The sequence below is a fragment of the Procambarus clarkii genome, chromosome 32 (genome assembly GCF_040958095.1).
Source record: "Procambarus clarkii isolate CNS0578487 chromosome 32, FALCON_Pclarkii_2.0, whole genome shotgun sequence".
NCBI lineage: Eukaryota > Metazoa > Arthropoda > Malacostraca > Decapoda > Cambaridae > Procambarus > Procambarus clarkii.
The window spans coordinates 20,952,983-20,964,491 of record NC_091181.1 but is presented as its reverse complement, the minus strand read 5'-3'; the positions used below and the strand labels follow the sequence as shown (position 1 = coordinate 20,964,491).

At 37.2% G+C, this 11,509-nt stretch overlaps 1 protein-coding gene across 5 annotated transcripts in view; it reads left to right on the top strand.

Annotated features, from left to right (window-relative positions):
* Positions 1-1,993: 1,993 nt before the first annotated feature.
* The window catches only part of LOC123759295 (UDP-GalNAc:beta-1,3-N-acetylgalactosaminyltransferase 2), a 339,864-nt gene continuing 330,348 nt past the window's right edge, over positions 1,994-11,509 (top strand). The window contains exons 1-3 of one of the 5 annotated variants that reach the window (XM_069335007.1): positions 2,002-3,278; positions 3,429-3,641; positions 7,313-7,522. In XM_069335007.1, the coding sequence (XP_069191108.1) occupies positions 3,551-3,641; positions 7,313-7,522 (301 nt within the window). In that variant the 5' untranslated portion in view covers positions 2,002-3,278; positions 3,429-3,550. Of the gene's footprint in view, positions 3,642-7,312; positions 7,523-11,509 lie in introns of all 5 variants that reach the window. The other 4 variants (XM_069335010.1, XM_069335008.1, XM_069335009.1 and 1 more) reach the window with 4 other exon arrangements.

The following is an 11,509-nucleotide window of genomic DNA, read 5'->3' as shown; positions in this document are numbered from 1 at the left end:
GAAAAAAAATTGAGAAAATATATTAATTCATGAAAACTTGGCTTATTAGGCAAATAGGGCCTTGCATATTAGGCTGACAAGTGAGTTCTGGCTACTAGGTACGACATATATATATATATATATATATATATATATATATATATATATATATATATATATATATATATATATATATATGTCGTACCTAGTAGCCAGAACGCACTTCTCAGCCTACTATGCAAGGCCCAATTTGCCTAATAAGCCAAGTTTTCATGAATTAATGGTTTTTCGACTACCTAACCTACCTAACCTAACCTAACCTAACTTTTTCGGCTACCTAACCTAACCTAACCTATAAAGATAGGTTAGGTTAGGTTAGGTAGGGTTGGTTAGGTTCGGTCATATATCTACGTTAATTTTAACTCCAATAAAATAAAAATTACCTCATACATAATGAAATGGGTAGCTTTATCATTTCATAAGAAAAAAATTCGAGAAAATATATTAATTCAGGAAAACTTTGCTTATTAGGCAAATCGAGCCTTGCATAGTAGGCCCAGAAGTGCGTTCTGGCTACTAGGTACGACATATATATATATATATATATATATATATATATATATATATATATATATATATATATATATATATATATATATATATATTACTAACGGGTTATATATATACGGGTTATATATATATATATATATATATATATATATATATATATATATATATATATATATATATATATAACTGAAAACTCATATATATGTCCTGGGGACCATTCAGGCTTGTTCGCATATATATATATATATATATATATATATATATATATATATATATATATATATATATATATATATATGTCGTACCTAGTAGCCAGAACGCACTTCTCAGCCTACTATTCATGGCCCGATTTGCCTAATAAGCCAAGTTTTCTTAAATTAATATATTTTCTCTAATTTTTTTCTTATGAAATGATAAAGCTACCGATTTCATTATGAGGTCAATTTTTTTTATTGGAGTTAAAATTAACGTAGATATATGATCGAACCTAACCAACCCTACCTAACCTAACCTAACCTATCTTTATAGGTTAGGTTAGGTTAGGTAGCCGAAAAAGTTAGGTTAGGTTAGGTTAGGTAGGTTAGGTAGTCGAAAAACAATTAATTCATGAAAACTTGGCTTATTAGGCAAATCGGGCCTTGCATAGTGGGCTGAAAAGTGCGTTCTGGCTACTAGGTACGACATATATATATATATATATATATATATATATATATATATATATATATATATATATATATATATATATATATATATATATATATATATATATATATATATATGTACATGTATGTATGAGTGTGTGTACATGTGTATACAACATTAATAATTTTGTAACTAGCGTCAAACATTGTTATTTGATTAGCTAAACGAACTAGAGGGTTCAGTTCCTGAACCGATTATGTGCCTCTGTAATCCTTTACACCACCGCCCACGGGATGGGTATGGGGTGCATAATAAATTGAAATTGAAGAAATTGAAATTGCATAATACGGTTATTGACATTCAATAATAGTAAGATAAAGCAATGAGGACCAAATGGGAGATCAGTGATCAGATGAATATTACAGACTCCAGGGAAGCCTTCTCTTCTTGTATATAAATGAAAAAACAAATTCGTTTGTTTAATTCTAATGCTTGTAGGCGAGAACAGTTGTGAACGCCAGCTAGCGCACAAGTACATGAGCGCCCAAAATACTTTTACACAAAAGACATGTACAGACAGGCGTGTGGCTTCTGACTTCTTTTTTATTGATTAATATTAAATATTAGGCGCTTACCTATAATAGTTATCATTTTATACATGTATAACTCTCACATAATAAATATAAAAGGAGTTTATCCAAAAACTGACAGAAGTGTTGTGTTTTGTGCGTTGTATCGTGTTTGTGGGCATTCGGGTGTGTTGTGTTTACGCTGGCGGGCGGCGTCCTTACCAACTCCGGATTATGTCTATTACATCACTAAACTTCATTTAATAACTATATGCCTGTTAAATAGAAGATTTTAATTGTTAATAGCATTATATTGTCGTTTTAATATGGAACACGTACACATATGCGAAATGTCGAAAGCTGGTGTCCGAAGTGGTAAAAATATTAGTGTGCGGTGTTGTCAATGTACGGAGTGTCTTGTATCCACCCGAAACGCTATGCGTGCTAGTGGCTTTACAAGAATGTAAATTCAACTTAATTTCTATGTTCTCTGTTAACCTCCAATGTACGTTTTTATATATAAATAAATAAATAACAAAATAAATTATCAACCAGAGAAAACGAACATACCTCAACAGTAAAAGGAGCGATAGTCGGACCCGACGCCGCCAACACAACAGCCATCACCAGCAAGGCGCTGGAGTGCCCAGATCTACACACGTTTATGTGTTGGGGCCGCTTCTCTATCTACACCATAACACGACAAACACTTTTGAAACCTTGGCATTCTCAACATTTGTACTCGTGCAGTCATCGGGAGGATAAACACTTTGAGCACACTGCACACACCAAGAAGAGAAGACCGACACAACTTTGTCTTGCTAAATCATAAACAGGAGGAATACTGCAGTGATCTAACCAGAATTTACCTGAGGGTCACTAACATTACTGGCCTCGACGAGGACGGGAAGCCGGTGGCTTGTCGAGAGACGCCCCCCACATTTGCCTTGATAATCTTTTTCCAGGTTGATTTTGAAATTCAAGTCTTGGCATTTCCATATTTGCGTGGTATTTACATAAGTTATCTTCATGCTGATCTTATACCAATTATTCTGCCCTGAGCATGGTATCCGCACTTTTCTAAAGGATGGACAAATATACGAAAGTCTAAAAACCTACTGAGCAGGAATGTTGTGTCCTGGATAGGTACCTCTCCCAGGATAGCTTGCAGTCATTGACAAGTGGGTTTAAGATCTGACAAAAGTTTAACTAGTGTATGCCACTGCTACTTATTTTTTAGGCAAACTATACCTAACCAAACCTAATGAAAATAAGAGATAAAGGTTTGTGTTTTATATATCAGCAGTCCCCATGGCACAGTGGTAACACACTTGCCCCGCATTTCATGAGCAGTTTGGCCCAGATTTGTATCCTGGCCAGTGAGGATTGACTAGGTGCCAATCCTTAACTGTACGCCTCTGTTCACCCAGCAGTGACTGGGTACCTTGTTAAACGATTGGTGGGTCGAATTCCAGGGAAAATTAAGATTAATGACCTGCCCAAAATGCTATGCATGTAAGTGGCTTTGCAAGAATGTATGTACTGTACCTTGTATGTAATCAATAAAAAATAATATATATGTTATTGTAAATAAAAAGAATGATGACCTGCTTGTCTAATTAGCACTGATGTGGCACCGTGAAAAGTCTCTGATCATTACCACAGGGTCAGAAAACCTTCATGCAAACTGTACATATCGTAAAGAAGAATAACGAAGAGTGCACTTATTGAACTGCACGTATCGTAAAGAAAATCACTCAAGTCCAGCCAAACACTAACTAGAAAAGATGTATCGATGGGTTTCACTTCAAAATTTATTGATCATATTTGCAGCAACTTTGATCTACACTGTGAGATTACTTGAGAGGCAGAATGAGAGTAAGAATCCTTCTATAAACAATATTTTGGGGTAAATGGTAGTGGTAGAGAGTGATCATAAAGTTTCATTTTTAGAGTGAAGTCTTGACCTCCTCCACCCTTTCAGCCTTGGTATAGTTTGGGAATAGGTAGAACATCTTCACTTTACAAACTTGGATGCACAGTTAATTATTAACCCTTTAACATTTGTGATGCCTACAGTCATCATTTGCTCAGAACACCAGAATATTCTGATGAAGACTGTTGTCCTCATTTTCAACATCATGTCTAACTTTAACTCTCCTTTTTATTTTTTTATTTTGCTTTCATTGTATTTTTGAAAATACCATAATTAAAGTACAACTCTTTAGCTTACAAACCATACCAAGTTGAACACTTTACTATGCATAGTAACTTCACAGTATGTGTTGGAAGTAAAATACCACTAAGCAAATTTGAGCTTGGCTCAAGACACTGGTAGCACACAAAATTGGTAAAGGGCAAATACATGAAAGGGTTAATTCTAACTAATTTTAGTTATACCACTACTGGGTTGAATTACATTGACACCACTTACAAATAGTGGATTTGAATGAGCTTACAGTAGAGAGTATCTATGAAATTTTCAAAGCAAATTTTGCAACAAACTCATTATAATGACATAGTGGTACCTGTGAGATTCCAAAGAATGATACTATTTTATGGCTGACTTTACTGTGTAGGGGGTAAGTGGCTTTGTTATATGCATGCTTCGAGGCTTAGCATTTCTTTCCACTTCTCTTCTGTATCAGATGCAATGCTCCAGTCATCCTTTTCTTGGTTGTTGATTACTAACTCATTCCCATCTTTGCATTTCCCATGCATCATTACTCTATCCGGTGGTGGAGTGAGTTTAGACTTTCCATTCCTCCTCCCCAACTATACATAGCAAGACCATTTGCAAAATATTATCTAGCAAGTGAAGCGTGTCCTTTGCAGATCGTGCAGGTTCTGGGTCTGGGAGCAGCCTTTAGACCCATTCAGAAAGAAATGTTTCTTTTCACCCAATGCCTTGTATTGTAGGTTTGTACCACACCTGTAGCACCCCCTCAATTTTCATCACTGGCTTGTATGTGACACTGACTACTAATACCAAGCTTCCAGTGACAGTCTAACCCTTCCCTGTTATGCATCACTTTCATTGGCATACTAAGGGCCAATTGATAGTTTTGTTTTGTTGATAGTTGATAGATAGTTGAAGTGTTGATAGTTTTATGGTTTTCTCATAGCTCTGGTGGGTTACCTCAGTAGTTGGTTAATGCTCTTTGATTGCATTTTTACCCATCTCTTTTTTTTTTTATTTTCTTCTTTCTCCTTCTCCCTTTTTTCCATTATGTGAATGCCTAAGGTTACCACAATGTTTTGCTTACTCTTTCTCTTTCACTCTTTTTTTTTTTTCCCCTTTCCCATTTCTCCTCCACACACTGTCTCATTTTTCTTGCTGTCTCCATCTTTCCCTTCCACTTCTATTTAACTCTCATCTTTCCTTCCCTCCCTGTTTTTTTCTTCCTATTCCCTCTTTCCCCATTATCCCATCTTTCCCAGACTCCCCTTTTCACTTTCTTTTCTCCCTATCTTTTTCCTCTTCCTTCCTCACTTCTATCCTCTTTTCTGTCACTCCTACCCCCTTTTCCCCCTTCTCCTCTATTCCCTTTCTACATAGCTTCCCCAGCTTGGTGCTCTCTTTTTGATAATTACTTACTCCCTCTTTAGCCTCCCATCTTTTTATCTCTCCCCACTTTTCAGCTTTCCCTCCCCTCCCTCCTCTATTTACCATTTTCCCTCTCCCTCTATTCTTTATTGCTTTCTCTTTTCCTTTTCCATCCTGTATTTTTCCTCTTAATTTTTCTTGTGAATGATTCACATTTATCACATTATGTATTATTTATTGTGTGGAAAATGCAACATATGATGTCAATTTTAGCCTTTTTAGTCTTTTTGTGGCATTTCTAATAATTGTATTTTATATTATAATATGCATACTGGTAGATATTATATTTTTAAAAATATTTTATAATACATTATTGTTAGTTTCATGAGAAATTCCAACATAGGAGACTAAATTCATTCCCATTGGTTTTCATACTTTCAAAATACATATATTTCCTTGATTGAGCTGATATGTTTGAACTGAAGAAAATTTCTTGCCAAACCTCCCAATTCTCACTTAACAGTCCCACATAATTTTTCTTAGAAAATATAGCACTTGTTAACACGTTCAAAAAATATATAGCAATATATAGCAAAAGGGGCCTCGTAGCCTGGTGGATAGCGCGCAGGACTCGTAATTTTGTGGCGCGGGTTCAATTCCCGCACGAGGCAGAAACAAATGGGCAAAGTTTCTTTCACCCTGAATGCCCCTGTTACCTAGCAGTAAATAGGTACCTGGGAGTTAGTCAGCTGTTACGGGCTGCTTCCTGGGGGTGGAGGCCTGGTCGAGGACCGGGCCGCGGGTACACTAAAAAAGCCCCGAAATCATCTCAAGATAACCTCAAGATAATGAAGGACAAGCCGTGAATATAAACATGGTGTTTCGCCAGCACTCCGAATAGTCTATGATGGGAATTGTGAGAATGTTCATCTCTGAGGTTTTGGGAAGTTTGCTTATACAGACTGTCTTAGGGTTATTGAGAATCAGGTCAACTAAACAGTTTGCCTGCTTTGAACTACTTGTGAATTGTGGTAACTCCTTGAGTGAAGTTTTTGAATTTCCTCTGAAACTCTGGCTGTGTTATGTGATTATCAGTCACACTGTCTTTCAACAAATCTCTCATCTTGTTGGCAAGTCTGCTGACCATTCCCTATGTACAGTATTATTGGTATACAGTCTTGTGAAATGTGTTGTTCAAGGAAATCTTCTATTGAGTGTTGAAGTGTGCAGCAGTGATTCCATCAGCTGCTTCACTGCTTTACTATAACTAGGAGTGCATGTTGTGAGCTCTCTCAGGGTCTTTCTCAACCTGATTGGTTCCTTAGTCTCGTTAACTGACCAAATGAGAGATTTGTCTCTTAACTTTACCCTGTGCTTAATGTATATGTAACTTGACATTAAATGAAGTATATGTTTATTAATAAGTAGGTATCTATAATTTCGTAGTTGCAAAGGCCAGTCTTAAAATGTAACTGAGGTAAGAAAGACTTAACATGTAAAATAACTTATTACATTAGCCATTATAATACAGTATAAATTGTATCCCTTTGATTCTTTTCTTTCTTAGAGAAATGCTAACTGATAATTAGGTGTACTGTATTTATTCTCCCCATTTTGATTTTTTGCTTAATCCTCTATCCCTTACAATCATTTACTGTATTATTTACTTCGTGGATAAATCCCAAGTGTTAAACGAAGGATTTAATCTGAGGCTCCTGTGCATTTCTTTGCTGTTTTAAACAGATATCACCTTTGGTTACAAATATATGTCAGGTCAAGAAAGTAGAAAGAATCTATCTTCCATGTTGCAATGTAATTTATGAAGAATTGATTTAAAGCAGATTGAACAAATTTAAATAATTACCTGTATCAAAGTATCTGTTCAAAATGTAGATGCAAAGCTTTTATTTTACTACTTACAATAATGAATATTCTAGAAAATAAAATATAATCTGAAACTAGATTGTCAGAATATAATACTGTATAACTATGATCTTTTCAGTGGGACTACCCTTTAAAAGGCTTGTTATTGGCATTATATCAGCAAGGAATCATTTCATGTATCGAAATGCTATACGCAAGACCTTGGGTTTGTTGGTGCAAGATATGCCAGATGTGGAGCTCATATTTGTCCTCGGAGATAAAGAATGTCCAATACATCCAGCAGATCGTTTGTCCCCTTACACTTGTCACAGATGGAACATAACTGAAGGTAAATATGCTGTGAGATATTCTTGGGTTATTGTTACATACGAAAGTCAAATGTCATATGTGTATAAGCACTGTTAAGATATTAAGACTATATTCTTGTAATCTTGGAGTATGTATAAGGAAAAAATGAAATGTAAGAAAATGCCACATTCTAGTGGGTCCAAGGTGGCTACCTGATTTTAACTGCTGTGAATAGCTCCATACTTATCAAATTGCATCAAACTCTTTCGAGTCATTAACACTATGGCGCTCCGAGCCCTCCTATTATAGTTATAAGTTTTTCTCCTGAACGTAATCCGATGACTATCTCGAGAGTCATAAACTAAAATATTTTTATAAAATTAAATTTTCATCCGATCAACTTTTAGGTGGTTTCAAAATGAGCGCCTTTAGATTGCACACAATTTGATACCAAAATGAAGGACATAGCACGAAAATTTGTTATCAAACTGAACGAGTATATACATTAGTCTGCAGGGATGCCAATTGGTGCTTGTTCACTGGTAACGTGGCCGACTTTAGGCTTTGCTGTGGGACTCACTCTGGGCTGTTAGACCTTATATGCATATACCCCTACAGGGAATTCTATTGTGAACACAATGATACCAAAACGAACGATGTAGCACGAGAAATAAGGTGAGAAAACTGAAACGAGTATATACATTTTACAGATTTTGCGCACCCACGGGTAACTTGGCCGACTTTAGTCTTTATACTTTGTTATTGGTATTGCTTATATATATTGCGGTTGTTATTGCTTATATATATTGCGGTTGTTATTGCTTATATTTATCTTTCTATTTGGAGCATTTTATTGGGAATAATTTGATACCACAATGAACAATGTTGCACAAAAACTTCTGTTAGCAAACTGTATGTTTGTCTGGTGTATTGGGTGTAGCGGGTGTGGCAATGAATGTGCTCTAGCGGCTAAGGCTTCGGTGACTTTAGGGGTAGTTGTGGGTTATGCGCCCCCATGTTGTCTAATTTATATGAATATGTCTGTTAGGAAATTTTATTGCAATCACAGTGATACAAAAAAGAACGATGTCGAACAAGTTTGAACTTGATAAACCTGAAAAGAGTAGCAACATGTTCGCGCTGTTTGGCGTGCACGGCTAACAAACGACTTAGTTTTTTATTTGGTGCCGGCATCACGTTAGCTTTGGTGACATGTTATACGTATATGTTCCTCTAAAACAATTCATTGAGAACACATTGATGCCAAAATGAAACATGTACATCAAAAATTACAGTCGAAAACATGAAAAGAGTATAATCTTTTCAGTAGGGGTGTAGCCGATGTGCAGTTGGGCATGCGGCAGCGGGTAACCCTTGAGCAGCTTCCCACAGTCTTGCGGGTGGAATGTGCCTATGTCTTGTATTTTATATTCAAATGTTTGTGTACGGAATTTTATTGCGATCACAGTGATACCAAAATTAACGACGTAGAACAATTCTAGGGTTGACAAACCTGAAAAGAGCATAAACATTTCATCGCTGTTTGGTGCTCACGGCTAACGAACGCCAGAGTTTTTTTTATTTGGAGCGGGTCTCATGTCGGCTTTGGTGAAATTATATATATATATTCTTCTAGAGCATTCTCTTGCGAACAAATTGATACCAAAATGAAATACATACATGGAAAATTAAGGTCAGCAGACCGAAAAGAGTATAAACATTTCAGTGTCGCCGTGCGGTCGCCTGAAATGCTCGGCGCACAAGGGGAAAGTTACAGCCTTCTGCCGGGAGCGCGATAGTGTTAAAAGTCTACTAGAGGCCAGGGGACAAAACCTGTCCCCATCATAGAGGTGTAGAGAACAAAGGATATTAGATCACTCTGGAGAAATACTTTCCAGAAAGAAGAAACAATACAGACAACATAAAGGCAATAAAAAATCAAACATAAAACAAGACACCCAGAAGCAAGGTAGCTTTCCGCAAGTTCCACCTCCCCACCTCAAAATGGCAGCACAAAGAGCTGTTGGCTTAGCTGGTGTACACTTTGTCATGAGCCAACAAAAGGCAAACCCAAAATACCTGCAGGGGATGGGAGGGTCCAGGGAACCACCTTGAAACCACCTGAAAGTGCTATTTCATTACATTCAATGCTGAGTTTATGGAAGGGCTCAAAGGTGCTCCCTAATGCTATCTCACCACTGAGAACAGAAGAAGGCAGACTCACTAGGAGAAGAGGAAAGCAACACACTATAATCCCCAAAGGAGGGGAAATCAGCAATGGAAAATGCAATGCATCCTCCGATTAGACAGTACGTTTTAATACTAAATATAATAAGTACATTCCTTACTGTCTGCATAGTACATAAATACTTAATTGTGTCATTATATTTGCCTCCCCATATATTCTCCTCATTTTCTGTTAAGACACTCAATTTTTGGATGAAGTTTTCGTGTTCAATTCCATATACACAAGTTTTAAATATAAAGTATTTCTTTTTCAATTTTATTAAACAATAGAAATTTTATACAAAATTTTAAAATATCCTGAGTTACTTTATAGTTTATTGAAAGATTTTTGTTTTGTTTTATTAGTTTTATAAAACTGTAATATCAATATAGCTATAGGTTAAGTACTAATTGTAATTAAGAAGCAATAAAATGCTCGTCCTCCTACACTAAGGAGGTTAGGTTAGGTCGTGGTTTTCTGTACAGCTTTTCAGGTAAACTCTAATATTCACAATATTTTGGTGCGTTTCTGACGACTAAGTGTATTTACGTACTAAGCCGGTAGTCAGGATTGTACTTATTACATTTAGTATTAAACCGTACTGTCTATTCGGAGGAGGGGGCTGGGAAAATGTGCCATCAAAAAGTGATAAAACCTTCTGAGCCTGAATAACAGCCCAAGGCATATTACCAAAAAAATGCAGCAAACTTCTGAACAGTATGGGCCCAAAGGTACTCTACAGGCTGGCTAAACTTGTTGACACTGAGGATGACCCGAGACAAACAGGCCTCAGAACAAGGAACCAAGGACACTGGGACCACAAACACATCAATCCCCAGAACCAACAGACCCACAGGAGGCTAGCTAACTCAACAGTCTCTCTCTCTGGCTTGGTGCCTTCTTTTAATAATTACTTCCACACAGCCAGAAAAGGAGGTGGTGGCTAACAGCAAAGTGAAAAAAATCCCACCAGGGCCCCATAAAAAACCATGGACTGAAAAGTAATAAGAAACAAGCAAAATGAACAAGAAGAACCCGTTGCTGCTACTGTGATGAAAACCCAGAACAAAGGCCCAATAGAACTGGAACCATGGCTTAGCCACCAGAAAAATTGCCAGCCAGCAAACAGCCCCAGCCCAGAACCACCAGTAGCAACAGCTGAACAAGAGGGAAAGATGGTTGAACAAACGAAACTACACTCAGTCCAAGCCAGCCAGCACCCTAAAGGCCATGGCTGGTGATAGTGGCCACAGAGGGTGGAAGCCACCAGGACCAAACCAATCTGTAGACCCACCAAAGGACAGCTGAATGCAAACACAACCAACCTAAAAAGAACAGCAACAATTGCCCACCCAAGGACAATGGGACAAAACTGAAAGAAACTGGCTATGTGATCACAGGACACACCCCCACACAGAAAAAGAAACACTCAGGAACACTTACCACTGTTTACGTCATTGGAAAGTGTCGGAATGAACAGACAGCGCAAGAATGGAACAAAAGAAGCTCTGCCCAGGATCACCTGAAAGATGGAACTTGCCATTTACCAATCAAACATGTGGGTCTAACAGAACCCCCTGTTACCTTCATTTCCAGGTCCCTAAACACCATTGGGGCCAACTCCGGGGCATCTAGCTGATCAATATGCTGCGAATACCTAACATGAGCAAATTTCACTCATAAAGCAGCAGATACCTGAATAACCTCAAGTTGGGAAATGTTATCCCCAAATGCAGATCTAGTGAGAACAAACCTCACAGGACTCGGGGTCATTTGTGGCACTGGTTCAATAGGCAGCAT